The sequence below is a fragment of the Haliaeetus albicilla genome, chromosome 13, assembly GCF_947461875.1.
Source record: "Haliaeetus albicilla chromosome 13, bHalAlb1.1, whole genome shotgun sequence".
NCBI lineage: Eukaryota > Metazoa > Chordata > Aves > Accipitriformes > Accipitridae > Haliaeetus > Haliaeetus albicilla.
The window spans coordinates 31,853,288-31,871,595 of record NC_091495.1 but is presented as its reverse complement, the minus strand read 5'-3'; the positions used below and the strand labels follow the sequence as shown (position 1 = coordinate 31,871,595).

General features: G+C 41.1%; 1 protein-coding gene across 3 annotated transcripts in view; it reads right to left on the bottom strand.

Moving 5' to 3' along the window:
• Window positions 1-12,200: 12,200 nt before the first annotated feature.
• The window catches only part of LYST (lysosomal trafficking regulator), a 93,379-nt gene continuing 87,271 nt past the window's right edge, over window positions 12,201-18,308 (bottom strand). For all 3 annotated transcript variants that reach the window (XM_069800703.1, XM_069800701.1, XM_069800702.1), the window contains exons 49-53: window positions 17,316-17,455; window positions 16,910-17,007; window positions 16,050-16,206; window positions 15,770-15,841; window positions 12,201-14,366 (exon numbers count right to left, since the gene is read on the bottom strand). In XM_069800703.1, coding sequence (XP_069656804.1) covers window positions 14,228-14,366; window positions 15,770-15,841; window positions 16,050-16,206; window positions 16,910-17,007; window positions 17,316-17,455 — 606 coding nt within the window. In that variant the 3' untranslated portion in view covers window positions 12,201-14,227. The remainder of the gene's footprint in view (window positions 14,367-15,769; window positions 15,842-16,049; window positions 16,207-16,909; window positions 17,008-17,315; window positions 17,456-18,308) is intronic.

Genomic DNA, 18,308 nt, shown 5'->3' with positions numbered 1-18,308 from the left:
GGCAATCCCATTTATTTTGCTCCCCGGTACGGTGGCTGTTCTCTCTGGGGAGCTGTACGTGTGCCACCCTTTTCTCTTGCCTTGCTCTCAGCACTTTTTCTCATTCCATCTTGACAGAGGGGAAGCATTTCCAAGTCACGTTTATTTTCTATACAGAAGAGAGCAGGGAAGAGCCCCAGTTTTAAAGGTGCTTTAGAGCAAGGGCAGCCTCTTCGAAGACTGAGTCAATGGCTTTTAGGGTGGTGGCTTGGGAGAAGGAAATGTGGCAGGAAGAAGGTAAACATTACTGAATATAAATACAAGCTTACCTTACCTGGAGTTCCAGAAACCAATCAGAAACTTAACTGGCCCATGCTGCTGCTGTTTCATTCACATCTAATTGTGTCATGGTTCTACAAAAGGCTCTATTTACTAGACAAAGGATTTACATGCTATTAGACAAAGAGCACATGCTAGGTAGTTCAAATAATCAGACAGTACTCACTGATTGACACAGTATTTTCACCACAGGATTCTAACAATTTTATTCTTTAAGCTAAAATATAGGGAGAAAGTGGCTGTTGTAATGAACGGGTTAACTTTGTTCATGAAATCTCACGTGGGGGTAGGGACATTCTTCACTTATCTAAAACCACGAGTATACTCCAATTAAAAGACTCTTATTAGGTTGGAAACACGAATTAATACTGGTACCAAAAAAAAAAAGAGGAAAAACGGGGGACTGTAATCGACAGGGAACCAAATTGTTCCCTGACATTGTGTAATTCGTGTTAAATTAAAAGAAGACAATAAGGCTTACATACCAATCGGGAAGGGGGAAGAGACATATTGAGATTTAGCAGATGCCTTGTGTAAATAACAAGGCCTGCTTAAATGGTGCGTAAAGGTCACGGGAAAAGGGCAACGGCTATAACTTACTAGCTAAGGAGGGAAAAGAACAACAGCTATAACTTACTAGATAAGGAGAGAAAAGACAACAGCTACAATTTACCAGATAAGGGGATTAATTCTGCCAAGACTGTACTTCTCCACATCAAAAGACATTCTACATCAAAAGACACTCATCCTTGAGAAGATCGACCGAATCTGCCTAGTAACAAACCTGCACGAGTGAAGAAGGAAGAAGCAGGACAAGGTGGAGACTTACAAGAAAGGGGTGCATGAACTGTATATAAGAGATGTAACTATAACATAAAGTTGCGAGCCGTTGGTAGAGCGCGGACTCCCCGGCCGCCCAGCGCTGTTTTGCTCTCTTATCGCTTGCTAATAAATTCAATCTTTTTATTTAATACAAATTGGCTCCCCCAGTTTGTCACGAGCGTCTATAACAAACTTGGTGCTGTGACTCGGATCCAGGTTCTTCGGTGCGGACCCTCGCAAGCGGGGAGGCGCCCTATCCCCGGATAGCCCCGTCTTGAGGAGGTGTCGTCACCACACCCTGGACCCGCGAACCCCTTTAAATTACGATCACTGAGCAAAGGAACCTGCAGGACCCCTTAAATTTTGTGCATGAAGACCAAACGAAGACCCAGGAGCGGGTGAATATATAAATTGTGAGCCGTTTGGTTGGGGTGGTTATCCCGAGGTGCGACTGTGTGAGAGGTCTCTCTGAGATCACGCGAGTGCGGACCCTCCAGTAGTGCAGTTCTCGTAGCCCGCGAGGGAGCGAGTCACGACCGAGGGGAAGTGAGTGTGTGTGTGGATAAGGGCATCTCGGAAGATGGGACAGAGGAAAAGCAAGCCCTCTCGACCCATGGGGACGGGGAAGAAAGATAAGTTACCAGACATACCCCCAGATAGTCCCCTAGGCCTGATGATAAGATATTGGGACAGTTCACCAAAGAGAAAGGATAAGTCTAAGGAAAAGATGATTAATTATTGTATTGAGATTTGGGGTGGGAAACCTCTCAGCAATCCTCATGTACTCTGGCCCGTGTTCGGGTCCTCTGAGGACTGGGTGTGTCAACAATTAAATATATGGGTAAACAATAAAAGACCACCAGCCAGCCCAGAGGAGAGTGAATATGCTGCCTTATGGATTCCTCAATCCTGGGAGCCGTCATTCCTCTTTGCCTTAAGGGAAAACAGACCAGATAAACCTCGAAAAGATGATGAGGACCCCCTTTGGCCCCCTCCCTATGCCCCTCAGGCCCCTCCGCCTCAGGACCCACCCCAAGGCCAGGAAATAGCCCAGGCCCAGGAAGGGTCAGATTCGGAACCTGATTCCCCGACCCCGGCACCCCCTCCCAGAAGGTCTGCATGTAATAGAATAAGGCGAGGAGAGGAAAGATTGTTTCCTCTTCGGGAAATGTTAGTGCCTGGTGGGGATGGACAGGGGGGACTGGGAACGGGGTATGTGGCAGTTCCCCTTAATACAGGGGATGTAAGGGAATTTAAGAAGGAAATGGGGAGTTTGTTAGATGATCCCCTGGGGGTAGCCGAGAGGCTGGATCAATTCTTGGGACCGAATTTGTACACATGGGATGAATTACAGTCTATCCTGGGCATATTATTTACCGTAGAAGAAAGGGACATGATTAGAGGGGCTGGGATGAGAGTGTGGGACCAGCAACATCAGGCTGGCCCGGCGGCGGATCAAAAATGGCCCTTAAATCGGCCAAACTGGAATAATCAGGATCCGGCTCACAGAAATAATATGTCAGACTTGAGAACAAGTATAATTCAGGGGATACGGGAATCTGTTCCCCGAGGACAGAATATTAATAAAGCCTTTAGTGAACAGCAGAAAAAAGATGAGACCCCGACAGAATGGCTTGAAAGGTTAAGGAGAAGCTTCCAGTTATATTCTGGGGTAGATCCTGCCACTCCTGTGGGACAAGCGTTGCTGAAAACTCAGTTCGTGGCCAAATCGTGGGGAGATATTAGGAAGAAGTTAGAGAAAATTGAGGACTGGCAGGAGCGGGGGTTGGATGAATTACTTAGAGAAGCTCAGAAGGTGTATGTGAGGCGGGAAGAGGAAACTGAAAAGCGGCAGACTAGGCTGCTGGTTGCAGCGGTAAGAGAAGGACAGAAGGGTGTGATAAGGAGACCCGGTAAGCCTGGTGGGGGAGATAAGAAAAGAATCGAGAGGAGAGGAGATAAAACCGTAGAATGTTTCTATTGCGGGAAAAAAGGACACATGAAGAGAGAATGTAGAAAAAGGATTCAGGATGAAAAAGCGTTCCGGGAGGATTAGCGGGGTCAGGGGCTCTATGTGCTGAGGACCCCTGGTAAGAAAGAGCCCTTGATAACTTTAAAAGTGGGTCCTCAGCGCCAGGAGGTGACCTTTCTTGTAGATACCGGAGCCAAAAGGTCTACTGTACAATCATTACCTCCGGGATGTAAAATATCTGGGGATAAAGTTAATGTAATTGGAGCAAAAGGGGAACCTTTTAGGGTCCCCGTTATAAAAGATGTGGCGGTGGAATCAAGTTGCAGATACGGAATCGGAACGCTGTTGTTAGTACCTGAAGCAGAATATAACCTATTAGGTAGGGATTTAATCGTAGAAATGGGGATTCGGGTGGACGTGGAAAAGGAAGAGTTAAAAATCAGGCTTTGTGCCCTTACAGAGGTGGATGAGAAGCAAATTAACCCCGAAGTGTGGTATACTCCCGAAACGGTTGGAAAACTGGATATTGAACCGTTTGAGGTGGTTATTAAGAACCCTGAGATTCCAGTGAGAATTAAACAATATCCCTTATCTAATGAAGGGAGGAGGGGACTAAAACCTGAGATCGAGAGACTATTGGGAAAGGGGGTACTCGAACCCTGCATGTCCCCTTTTAATACCCCGATTTTACCAGTAAAAAAATCCGATGGTAGCTATTGGTTGGTGCATGACCTAAGAGAAATCAATAAATGGACTGTCAGCCGGTTCCTGGTGGTGGCAAACCCACACACCCTGTTGAGTCAATTGGGGCCCAAGAACCAATGGTATAGTGTAATAAATCTTAAGGATGCATTCTGGTCATGCCCTCTAAAGGAGGAATGTAGAGATTATTTTGCCTTTGAGTGGGAAGACCCAGACACTCATAGGAGACAGCAGTTAAGGTGGACTGTACTTCCCCAAGGGTTTACGGAATCCCCAAACTTATTTGGACAAGCCCTAGAACGGATTCTACGGGAATACCGGTTGCAAGATGGGGTCGTGCTAGTACAGTATGTGGATGACTTATTGTTGGCAGGAGAGAATCAAGAGACAGTCAGAAAAGAAAGCATACGGTTGTTAAATTTCTTGAGCCTTCAAGGCCTCAAGGTATCACGGTCAAAACTACAGTTTGTGGAAGAGGAGGTAAAATATTTAGGACACTGGATAAGCAAGGGGACTAAGAAGTTAGACCCCGAACGAGTAAATGGGATTTTATCACTGAAAGCCCCGAGGAGTAAACGACAGATTAGACAATTGTTGGGGCTATTTGGGTATTGTAGGCAGTGGATCGAGAACTTTAGTCCGAAAGCACGATTTTTGTATCAAAAGTTAACTATGGATGGATTGCTTAAATGGACCCAAGAGGATGAAGAGAGATTAGAGGGTCTCAAGGCCGATCTAGTTAACGCCCCTGTCTTGAGTCTGCCTGATGTGAGGAGACCCTTTTATTTATTTGTGGCCACTGAGGAGGGGACAGCATACGGGGTTTTGACCCAGGAGTGGGCAGGGAAAAAGAAACCCGTAGGGTATATTTCCAGATTATTAGACCCCGTCAGTAGAGGGTGGCCCACCTGTTTACAGGCAGTCGTTGCTGTAGCCCTGATAGTGGAAGAAGCGAATAAGGTAACATTTGGAAGTGAATTAAGGGTGTTCTCCCCCCATAATATTCGGGGAGTTCTCCAACAAAAGGCTGAAAAATGGATCACCGATGCTAGGCTTTTAAAATATGAGGGGATCCTAATCTATTCCCCTAAACTGCAGATCGGAACAACGAGCTTGCAGAACCCGGCACAATTTTTGTATGGGGGTCCTGAAGAAGAGTTAACACATAATTGCCTCCAAACCATTGAAGAACAAATGAAAATTAGGCCAGATCTAGAAGAGGTAGAATTGGGAGAGGGAGAAAAGTTATTCGCTGATGGGTCATCTCGAGTAATAGCAGGGAAAAGGAAGTCAGGATATGCAATTGTGGACGGGGGCAGCCTAGAAGTAAAGGAATCCGGACCCCTCAGTCCTAGTTGGTCGGCGCAGGCATGTGAGTTATATGCAGTACTTAGGGCATTGGAACTTTTAAAGGACAAAGAAGGAACCGTGTACACTGATTCAAAATATGCATATGGAGTGGTACACACTTTTGGAAAAATTTGGGAGGAACGGGGACTTATTAATTCTCAAGGAAAGGGTTTGGTTCATGAGGAACTGATTGTCAAAATTCTACAAGCAATAAGAGGGCCCAAGCGAATAGCTGTGGTACATGTTAAGGGACACCAAAGAGGAACGACCCCTGAAATTCGAGGGAATAATCTTGCTGACCAAGAAGCCAAGGCGGCAGCACTACTTGCTGTGACCATCACCCCGCCGGCAGGTGAAACGCCGGCAAGAATCCTAAGCCCACAGTTTAGTAAACCAGAAATGGATAAATTGAAGGAAATGGGAGTAGTGGAAAAAGAGGGTAATTGGGAACTACCCGATGGGAGACAGGTGTTACCAAAAGCACTAACATGGAGAATAATGAGAGGTATGCACTCAAAGACTCATTGGGGTGTCCAGGCGCTGGTTGATCAATTCGCAATAAAGTACATGTGTATTGGGGTTTATAATGTAGCCAAGGGAATCGTACAGGGGTGCCTAACGTGTCAGAGGATCAATAAGCAGCATCTTAGAGAAAAAGTACAAGGGGGACGGGAATTGGCACTCCGACCATTCGCCAAAATACAGATTGATTTTACTGATCTCCCTAAAGTAGGGCGATATAAACACTTACTTGTATTGGTAGACCACCTCACTCATTATGTTGAGGCGTTCCCTACTGCTAGGGCAACTGCCAATACAGTGGTAAAAGTACTTTTAGAGCATATCATACCGCGATATGGAAATATTGAAACTATTGATTCAGATAGAGGCCCACATTTCGTTTCCAAAGTAGTAAAAAAAGCTCTAGCCCCTTTTGGAACTAAATGGGAGTTCCATACCCCTTGGCATCCCCAAAGCTCCAGGAAAGTAGAACGAATGAATGGAGAAATAAAGAAACAATTAACTAAGTAAGTTAATGATAGAAACCAAAATGTCATGGGTAAAATGTTTGCCAATTGCTTTATTAAATATTCGGACTCAGCCCCGAGCGGATACTGGAATTTCCCCATTTGAAATGTTATATGGCATGCCCTATGATATGGAATGCCCAGCCAATTACCCTACTTTAGATGAAGATAGTATTAACCCTTATATTGTTCAGCTGATGAAAAGGAGAGAGCGATTACGAAAGAAGGGAATGGTGGTACAAGAAGCCACCCCTAGATATATCCATACATTCAGTAAAGCCAGGTGATATGGTATTAATCAGAGCCTGGAAAGAATCCTCTCTCACTCCTATGTGGGAGGGGCCCTTTCTTGTTTTACTTACCACAGAAACTGCTGTCCGGACTGCAGAACGAGGATGGACGCACATCTCACGAATTAAAGGGCCTTTACCCAGAGATCAGTGGGAAGTAGCAAAGACTTCAGAAGACTTAAAACTAGTGATAAGGAAGAAAAAGGAACTGCATGAATGAATGAATCCTTTTGGAAGAACGGTAAAACCTAGTTTATACCAGTGGTTCCAGGTATCATCTGGAGATAATTTACAGGTGGTGAACTTTACTCCTTGGCGTACAGAACGGATACCTCATCAAACCGGCGGAGCTGGTATATATATATAAATTAACAGGAACTCCTCAGTACTTACCTTTTTGTTGTGAAGTGGAGACTGAAGTCCCTAGACCACCGGAATATTTTAGCGGGATTCTGTGTTTAAAGCATTGTAATCACAACCATTAGAGTTAGGTGTTTTGTAACTGTGTAAAGTACGGTCAGAAATGGTATTGTAGTTCTAGAAGGAGACGTTATTATTGTATGAAGTGTCGAGAGTACCAATTCCCCCGTGGAGACCAATTGAATAGAGTGGAAATTAATAGACTAATTTGTGGGTGGGAATTATTAGTACCTGAAACCTGGGAAGTATATGAGAACGATTGGCCTGAAACTATAAGGCAGTGTGCTATCAGATTCACGTGGAAGCGAGCTAGATGTATCACTAGAATGGCTTCTGCTCTTAAATAAAATTTGTTTAAGGAATGCTGGTGGACACACTGTAGGAACAGCCACCCATTTAGGGACGGCTGTACACAGTGTACCCAAAGGAGAAGGGGACTAAACACGTCTGCCTTACGGGGCGGGGGGTAGCTACAGGGAATCCCTAACCAACCTGAAGCTCCTATAACCCTGAATCCTGCGAGTGTCTTGTCATTTCCCAGGTAATATAAAATGTTCTGCACAGTTCCCGGGGAGGAGCTAAATCCCGTAAGGGCTTTGCAAGTGGAAAACACGCCCTTAAGAAGTACGACTGCTGCCGAGAAGATGAGAAACCTCGCTGCTCCAGGCACCGGAGTAGGCGAAGTAGGCAGAGGCGTACGGAAAAGGAAGTGTGAGTACACCGTGAGATCATCGGCGGGTAATAGCAAGAAACAGACACTTCGAGAGGAAGGATGGACTCTGGGAGCCCGACCAGGTATGCCCTGGCAAAGAGATAATCGGGAATTGACATTGACACCTATTGGTGTTCCTTGGGGAACCCCACCAGCAATCCGTGTTTGGATGATGTTACTGTGGTATTTGCTTGTTGGGCCCACGGTATCTGGCAATGTCAGCCATCAACCCTTCAAATGGTCACTAATACAATTAGAATACTCAGTTGTCATACAAAACAGAATTACCCCGGGCGCTCCCTCTTTCACGGCCCACTTAAGTTCCCTAGTAAGGTCATACCATGGATGGGCCCCCATTGATGAGAGTACTCGCAAGTATACAGTTCAGCGTAAAGCCTTTTATATGTGTCCAGCTAACAATCCAGGAAAAAGATATTGCAATCACCCAGCTGAATATTACTGTGCATATTGGGGCTGTGAAACAATAGCATCAGAATGGGCACCAGGGGGAGGAAAAGACCAATTTTTAACTGTAGGATGGGGACCACCAGGATGTCAAAACCCCACCTATGGGCCTCAAGGTTCGGTTCGGGGAGGCACATGTTGGCATATTTATCTTAACATTTCAAAACCTGAAGATCTAGGATGGACTATAGGGAGAACTTGAGGAATCAGGTTTTGAGAACCAGGCACTGATACAGGGGGAATAATTCTAATAAGGAAGGAGCCAGTGCCCAATGAACCCTCCGGTGTGGGACCAAATCCAGTCATAGCAGAGGAAGATGATAGTAACAGTATTGTACGTACTGTTACAATCCTTCCTAACATAAACGTCACTGAAAATAACACCCCGGGCGTATCAACAAAAATCAAACCCTCGACTCTTGCACCCGAAGTCAGCCCATTGTGGGATATGCTTCAAGCCAGTTATCAAGTACTGAATGCCACCTACCCTAATATAACTGAGCATTGTTGGTTATGTTACAACATTCGGCCACCCTTTTATGAAGCTATTGGGGTGGAAAGTAGATTTAAGAAGGCCAACGGAACAAATCCAGCTCAGTGCTTGTGGAATAAGGAATCTGGACGTAAGCAAGGGATAACAATGTCCCAAGTATCGGGAAAAGGAAAGTGTATAGGAAATGTCCCGAAAGACAAACGACACCTGTGTAACACAACTCGCAAATCAGGAAAAATAACAGCTGAGTGGTTAATTCCTGCAGATAATACGAAGTGGATTTGTTCCCAAACTGGGGTTACACCTTGTATATCCCTAAAGGTCTTTAATTGGACAACTGAATATTGTATACAAGTAGCTGTGATACCCAGGCTTATTTACCATCCCGAAGATTTCGTTTATGACTATCAAAGTACTCAGGCCCATCACATACAAAAACGTGAGCCCTTTACAGCCCTCATGGTGGCAACCCTCATGGCAGTCGGAGCTGCTGGAGCTCTTAGAGGAATAACCTCCCTCGTACAACAAAATCAAAAATTTCAGTCCTTAAGGGTAGCAGTCGACGAGGATTTGGCTAGGATAGAAAAGGCCATGACAGCCCTAGAACAGTCTGTTAGGTCTTTATCAGAAGTAGTATTACAAAACAGACGGGGCTTAGACCTAATGTTCATGCAGCGGGGGGGGTTATGTGCAGCCCTACGGGAGGAGTGTTGTGTATATGTTGACCATACTGGAGTAGTTAGAGATACAATGGCCAAGCTACGGGAGGGGTTAGAAAAACAAAAAAAACACTGGGAAGCACAACAGAGCTGGTATGAGTCTATGTTTAATTATTCACCCTGCTTAACCACCCTATTGTCAACTATTGCAGGACCTCTTATTTTGTTGATCTCATTTTTGACTTTTGGGCCATGCATTTTTAATAAGTTGATCGCTATTGTTAAAGGGCGCTTGGAAGCTGCACATTTAATGCTACTACAAAAGCAATATGAACAAATCGGGGACGGAGGAATTACTCCTATCCTCGGGCGGGCAAAAGAAGCATTGGATCGATTTAATGAACAAAATCAGGATAAAATAGAAAAGGGGGGATTGTAATGAATGGGGTTAACTTTGTTCATGAAATCTCACGTGGGGGTAGGGACGTTCTTCACTTATCTAAAACCACGAGTATACTCCAATTAAAAGGACTCTTATTAGGTTGGAAACACGAATTAATACTGGTACCAAAAAAAAAAAAGAGGAAAAACGGGGGACTGTAATCGACAGGGAACCAAATTGTTCCCTGACATTGTGTAATTCGTGTTAAATTAAAAGAAGACAATAAGGCTTACATACCAATCGGGAAGGGGGAAGAGACATATTGAGATTTAGCAGATGCCTTGTGTAAATAACAAGGCCTGCTTAAATGGTGCGTAAAGGTCACGGGAAAAGGGCAACGGCTATAACTTACTAGCTAAGGAGGGAAAAGAACAACAGCTATAACTTACTAGATAAGGAGAGAAAAGACAACAGCTACAATTTACCAGATAAGGGGATTAATTCTGCCAAGACTGTACTTCTCCACATCAAAAGACATTCTACATCAAAAGACACTCATCCTTGAGAAGATCGACCGAATCTGCCTAGTAACAAACCTGCACGAGTGAAGAAGGAAGAAGCAGGACAAGGTGGAGACTTACAAGAAAGGGGTGCATGAACTGTATATAAGAGATGTAACTATAACATAAAGTTGCGAGCCGTTGGTAGAGCGCGGACTCCCCGGCCGCCCAGCGCTGTTTTGCTCTCTTATCGCTTGCTAATAAATTCAATCTTTTTATTTAATACAAATTGGCTCCTCCAATTTGTCATGACCATCTATAACAGCTGTTTTAAAATGTAGTTTCTGCATAGTATATGTATACTGCATAGTATAGAGATGTGTTTTCTTTTTAATCTGCAAATTCATGTTTCATCACAACCAGGCATCTCCTACTGGAGTTGGCCTATAGGCTTTGAATGCAATACCTGTAAGCAGCTAGCATGAATTTCTGTTCCTTGAATCTACATGAACTAGCCTCTCATGAGGCTTATATGGGCTTTATTCAATTGCATTAGAGAATCTGGATTTTTTAATCTTTTTCTGGGAATGCTAGCTCAAAGCTGGAAACAGTGAGCAAGCTCATGTTTTTACTCAACTGGGTAGCCCAGGATAGTTTAAGTCTAAATCAGACTAGTCACATATAGTTCTTAATTCTCTTTCAAAAGTGACCTGCCCAAATTGTGAAATACACAACACAGCCTATTTCAGAAAACAGTGGCCTTCTGACCCCCCTCTAGAGCAGTAATGGTAAGTAAATCTCTACATACAGGTCATTTGTCAATAGTTTGTAACTTACTACACATGCAAAGAAAACAGTGCTGTCTGTACCTCTAGAAGCTTAACTGATGTTTCAGTGGGTATTCTTCAATGCAAGCAGAACTTTTAAGTAGTATTTGGTTTATATTTTTTGTGATAGAGTAGCAGTATATAGAAGTGTGACTTCTATTTGCATATGCAAGAAGAAAAAAAAAAAGCCAGTACAGCTTTAAACAAAACAAAGCATGAAAACTACTAAAAGGTAAACTAAAAGTTTGTTAGTAGCAAACCAGGTGCTATTTTCCCCCACTGCTCTCTAGAGTTCTTTCCATAAAATACATAGTAAATCCTGCAATCATAGTAAATCAAGAAATCCTGGAAGGGGGGAGGCTCTTGCTCAGGATGAAGGAACTCTTTCACCAAAGACAGATGTGATTTAAATGCAAAGATGATCCTTTTCAGAGTGAAAGTTGAAAGGTGTTTTTATTTCCTCACAGAAACCATTTTTCCTGCAGAAAATTTTAATCATGTTTAATTCAGTTCACAGATAATAGTTCTCTACTGATTCTTTTGTTTCTCCTATTCATTGTCACGGGTTTGTCTAAACAGTGGACCTCTAAACCTGAGTTCAGGGCTCCCTTTTTCAGTAATGGTTTGGAGACTCCCTCTCCTCTCCCCACCATGAGTATCTGGCTATTCCCTCCCCTTCCCTTTCTCACCACCTTATCTCCACCATCAGAACATAGTGATCTGGGTTTACCACAGAATCCTGCAAGTGCTATCAGATAGATAAGCCTTGCCACATGAACCTCTCCCAAATGCTGGCTTCCAACAGGAAGACCCTTGCATCCTCTGTCAGATGCCTCCCAGAGACCCCAGTCTGCCAATTTCCACCCAGCACCTTTTTCTTCCTTCCCTCAGAATCCAGAGAAGAGCTGCTCTTCTGCCTTTCCTTAGCTCAGTCAGCTTTTCAGGGAGGAGGCAGCTGGGAGGAAGGGGAATGTCTCTGCTTTGAGAGCCATCACTTCATCCAAATAGTAGTCATCCTATGGGATGAAAGGACATATGCACACATGTGCAAAGTGATATGATATGCCTAGGGCTTCCCACTTCCAATCTTACACCCCCTCATTCAGTTTGATAGCCACGTGATGTAGTCCATAAACAGAACTTCCCCACATGAAAGACATAAGAACCAGCAGAAATTAATCTGGGGCAAGGTATGCAAGATCCCTAACAGAAGAGATGTAAAACTAAGCTAAAAACATGTTTCTAATAATCTCAAAACAATTTGGTACAAAGATCTGTTTATTACCCAACAACATGACAGTGTATATACAAAGACAGTGTGGAATGTGACATGTACAGGAAATTTCAGTACATCATGCACAGATACTATTGCAATGTTATTTTAATAGTTCCAGAATATTAAGCTGAATAAATATTCCTTGCTTCAAAAAATCATTTTTACTTTTACATAAAAATATATAATATTGCACTCTTTACAAGGCCAGCAATTTTGCATATTGATTTGTTACAAGTGGAATTCTACTTTATAAAAATAAGCCTTTGTGAGCAACACCCCAAACCAGGGAGCACAAAAGTACCCCCAAACCACAATATTTGTGTTTTTTTTCTCTTAAATAAAGCACATCACTTCAACACAAGCCAGGAAGCTTTTCAGTCTGTATTTGTACCTTACATTAACATTTAGACAGTGAAAAACACGACTAAAGCCATCCCATACAATGCTGCTACAATATATGCAGTTTAAAATTCAATTCATACAGTATGTAGCCACTTCCTTAATTGAACCAAAGATCAGCCTGTGTGTCATGGACTATGAGAATATTTTTCTTAAGTTTTTCTAGTTTGAAAAGTTCTTCATTCAGGAAGTTGCAAGAATTTCTGAAGACTGTTTGGAATTTTCAAAAGAAGTGTAAACACTTCTTGTGTGTATATCATCTTCATCACAACTTGACAATTTCATATCTAGTGTTTTGAAGGCAGATGAACCTTAAACATGAGAAGATATAGCAGTTTGTCTGTATGGCGACAGCAGAACATGTCACTGATGAAAAAGCAAAGCAATTTAAAAGAAAAATGTAACTACATTAGACTTGCGTAGCATTCTTGTTTTACCATTTGCATGACTAGTAGGCACTCATTCATGGTGTCAGGTTTAGAGGTCTTCAAATCCATCAACTGAAATGTTAATTTTTGGTCTGGCCCAAGAATTCAAATTTGTTAAGCCTTTCACAAGGGAGGCTTATTTTTTTCCCCTCAAAAAATAGCACCTAGGAATAAATAACATATTTGCACAGTGTATCTGTGTAAACTCTTCCAAATCATCTGATGCCTATGAACATTGATTATTCAAGCAGTTAGATTCAAACATTTTACAGTGTATTGAACTTCAATGACACTAGAACTGGAGCACATCTGTGCCTTCTTTAACACCTTTTCTTTTTTTTTTTTTTTTTAGAGCTCTGGAAGATAAGCTGTGTGTGTATATAAAATACATTCTGCCACAGAATTGCAATAACTAGGTGTTACAAAGTTAGGGAGTTAACACTACGTTAAAAAACAAAACCAAAATGTGATTTAACTATTGCTTCATGATGCCATGAGGTGTCTACCCATCACTAAGACAAAAATATTTTATTTTTACCTGTTGTAAAGACTAACAGAGAAGATGGCAAAAATTACAAATATAAAGGTAACAAACTCAATTTTTAGCATTACAATACCATAAGATGGTGCAAAAAGCACCTACTAACTTCTTTGCTTCTCAAAAAAAGCAATTTTAAGTGGTCTTGGATTTTTAAGTTTGGGGTTGCTTATCCCAGAGCTAACTATACCACTCTCAACTAATCAGATATACATATGATGACATTTTAACAGATATTTATGGAACTTTATGCTACTGATATTTTACAACATAAGAGGGGGAATAAGCATTATCAGTCAATTTTTTTAAATACTTCTGTCCAAGAAGTGATTTAAAAAAATACTATTATATTTTATATTGCAGCATTTTGACTTATATGTTAGAGCATTTATGAGTCACTTCGCTGGTATTGGAGCACATGACCAGAGCTTCCTGGTGACCTGGATATGCTTCAAGTTTGTGAATGCACATATGCAACTTTACAACCACCTTAGCCTTAGACTGCTCTTTTTTAAAAACAAAAAAAATCTATCCAGTCATTCTAGAGACATTCGAACTACTTCAAAATCCAGTTAAATAAGAGATTCTATAATCTATTTTGGATTTAAAGTGCATCAGAGACATGAGTTAGCAGCAAAAATAGTCATCATCCAGCTGCATAGCTGCTAAGGAATGAATAGAACATGGGTAACTTCAAGCGCTGCTGGTCCTTGCGACACCAAGCTATAACATTTCCATCACTATTAGCTGTGAACAAGTGATGACCATCACAGGAAAATGTAAGGCTGAAAAACAAGAAGACAATCTATTTTTGTATCAGATTTGGCTACTTAAAATGCTAGAAGACATTAAAAACCCGTGTAAGAATATAGCCAAAGATTAGCTCTCAGTGGAGACACAGTGAGTACATTAACGCAGTAATATGTTTGCATATACCTGCTTATTCATTTTTGTAACCAAACAGGCTGAACTACAGCTTTGTCCAGCACTTCAACATGCCATGCAGTTTAGTACTCATTTCTTTGCAGCATCAAAGAAAAGGGTAGGATCAGTAGCAGCATCCTAGTCTCTCCCTGGGCTGCCCCTTCTACTTCTGAAAGGAAGGCTTTTCAGCAACAGAACACAGTGCCCTCCGAACTTGCTTGCTGACAAAGGCAGAAACTAAATCCATCAGATTTCATGGCTCAGCATAGGACTTTTGTTCAGCTGGGCATTTCTTGAGCTATAAGAGTAGTAAAGCCCTTCAGTCATGTCATGGGTAATGTTAGAGAACATGAAGGTCAGCATCCATTTTCTGTCTCATTTAAGCAGGAAACTTTAAATTATTCAATAGCTACTAAATCATTATCAACAAGCTTTGTGAAAGATGCTTCTTAAAGGAGGTAACAGAAAGACAATAACTGCTATGAGACAATGTTTTTCATTTCTAAGAAATGGCAATTAGTGGTTTGGGTTTTAAATGACATTTCAGCAGTGGTCAAAACAAAATTTTTCAGAGTGATTTGTTACTGTGCTAACATAAAGATGATAAAATTTTGGCATAACTCTAAGACCTCTGTGCAGACTACTGTACCACTGGGGATATCAAAGATTTCATCCTTTGACTGTGTTCTGAAAACACTTTGGCATAAGAATAATTCTGCTTATATAAATCATCAAGGGGACCCAGAGAAAATTACACAAGACTCCAAAATGGCAGCTTCCAGGCTCCTCTGTGTTTCCTTTACTCCTTTCTCCACCATTTCCCTCCAGCATCAGGAAAAAAAAAAAGTCAGGGAAAGTGCAGTGTTTTTATTTATTTCTGAGGGAGAAAAAACTCTTGTCTATTTGAGTCTGATAAAGTTAATATTATCTCATGATTTCTACACAGATTCTGGGGAAAAATATTAAACTTAAGCATAAGAAGAGTAGTTATTGTTCAGTTCTCAAGGGAATCCTGCTAATTTCTATCTGCCAGCAACAGAACCTAGTTATTACTGTCATTACAAATACAGTACACGTGCTCATTTTGCTTTCATGAATAATTAGTAGGATTGCATTGCTCTTTTTAGACATGGGTGTTTACCTCCTGTTCTCATGTCAAATCCATGTTCAACACTCCAGGCTATTTCGTTGTGGTTTGGTTTGGTTTTTTTTTTTTCCCCCCAAAGAGAAAAATCCATTTATTGTATACTTAAGATCTTTTTACCTTACAATGGGTTTGGCTGACTTCGAAAATGTTATTTCTCGTACTGGCTTCAAGTCCCACGTACTCCACAGTCTGAAAGAAAGAGTAACTTTTCTTCATATTTAATTCCACAAATATTTCAGTGATAAAAATAACATATTTAGCAACTACTAAGATTGGAAGCTGAACAACAGCTTGTCCACCTTCTTTAAAGCCAAATATCAGCATGATGTTTAGCTACATACTCTCAAAATGTGAGCCTAAGTTATAAAGCATTTTAATAAAAGTTTCAAATGCTTACCTCACAACTCCATTTTCAAGCCCCCCTGCAATCACATTGACAGACACTCCTTCAGGCTGGTTAGAGAAAGCAACAGAGCAAATACTTTCCCTGCAGTGTACATGTCCCACGAGATCACCATTAACTGTCCAAAGTCTCAAATCACTACCTCCTCCAACTGCAATAGAACATAGCATGGAAGTATTAAAAAATAAATCTAGCCCACAGCTAGGTCTATGCAACAGAATCTTTAAGTGTTAAAGAATTCAACTTCTTGAAAGATCAGAAGGTTTAAATGACTCGGAATGATGTGCGCTGCAGTAAACAATTACTTCTTCCCTCCTTTTGTGACAGGGAGCATGCAAACCACCAAGCTACTGCAGTGATTTAGAAGACATCACTTCATATTTATGGAACACTGTACTTACAAAATGCTATATGAATTTACTTTTAATGACCAATTTTCATATACTACTAACAGGGAAGCACTAAGAGGGAATTCATACTATCTACTTTAAACAGCTAGTTCTTGTACCCTGGCTTGCATTTCAAGCAAAATACTTGAAAGTAGAGAGCACAGTTATCTTACCTGGTTATCTGGGATTATTCGATTCTATCAAAGAACTAATAACCCAGCTACCGCTTTGTCTTGGAAGGGATTCAAACTCACGTCCCTTACCAATTAAAGAAGAACACAACTTTTCCAGAAAAAAAAATTGGTTTGGAAGCTACAGAAATGGAGTTGAAAGTCTCCATGTCAGTTTAAAACCTAAATATTATGTTTCTGAAACTGCCAGAATAATTTCCCCTTGTCCTTTAATGCTATAGACTGTGCTATTTTTTGTGCAAGTCAAAACAGCTTTCTTGCCTGCCAAATATACCTGAATCACAAACTGTTGCAATATCACCAGTTGTTTCACTAGCTGAAACTGCAGTCACAGGACTCTTGTGTCCAGCCAGGCTCTGGACATAGCACAGCCTAAAGGAAATAAAGAGAACAAGCCTAAAGTTCAGAGTCAAACACAGAAGAAGTTATTTGAGGAAAACATTTAAGAGTTATATTAATTTCAGTCAACATTTTGCACGATGATGGTATTTTTCATATTAATTCTAGAATTTCAGCACCCTTCATAAAAAAACCAAAAAACCAAACAGTAAAAGTCTGACTTCACATTAAGATATACAGGGAACAAATTCAGTTAACTTTAAAAGGGTAAAGATACCCAGAAGTTGGAAAACAGGTATTTAAAAGAAAGCCTTTGGAAAAAGTTACATATATACTTGTACCTGTTCAAATCCCATATGATGCAGGTTCCATCTTTGCTGACACTTATCATTATACTGTATGGTTTGCACACAAACAAGCTTGTTATTTCTGCTGTGTGACCATACAGATGGACTTGTGATTCCATTTCTATCTCTGAAGGCTGAAAAACAGCAAGATAAAACATGAATTCTCATGAAAAAGAAAGTTAAAGTCTTTTTTTCTGAAAAGGATAAGCCTAGGGACAAGTTTAATTCTTAGATTTAAAAAAAATGGTTCCCATTGCTTTTAATGGCACCAGTGTAGCAACATTGTTAATGCTATATTATGTTTAAGGCTTTATAATGCAATAAGCCATACATATCATTACGTTCAACTTTTTGCTTCCAGTGCTTTCAAAGCAAACATTTTGATGTGGTCCAATGAATTGAAATGAAGAACTATTGTACTACTTCTGTCTCAGTTACACACCCTGAAATTGGCTGATTTGCTTTCTGCAAGACTGCAATTTCCACACGACAGCAAAACGACAGTCCTCAATATTTTAGCATCTAGAGGAAACACTTGGAAACACAGAAGGAAAACCCAGCTCAGCAGTTATCACTGAGTACAGTAAATCACTGGGAATTCCTCAAGTTGGTGCCAAGTACTTCAGTGATACAAAGTTGGAAAAATATGCAGGAAGTCAAGTTTAAATATAGAAACTGCTAGATAAAAATTAAAGCAGCAAATTTAACACCAAATAACACTTCTTATTCAAGTTATATCATTGGAAATGATTCAGACTTCCTGAAAACTGGCTAAGTTGAAGGAGCTGCTTAATCAGAATACTAATGCTTTAATTAAGACAACTTGCTGTACAGAGATTAGAATAATCTTTGTAGAAGAAAGGAACATTTTTCTGCTTGTTTCCTCATACGTGTCAGAGTACACTGTCTGCATTTTTGTATGAGGGTACAGGATGCATATAGCAGGCCCACAAAAAGCTTGAAAGTAGAAACAGACAAGATAAAAAT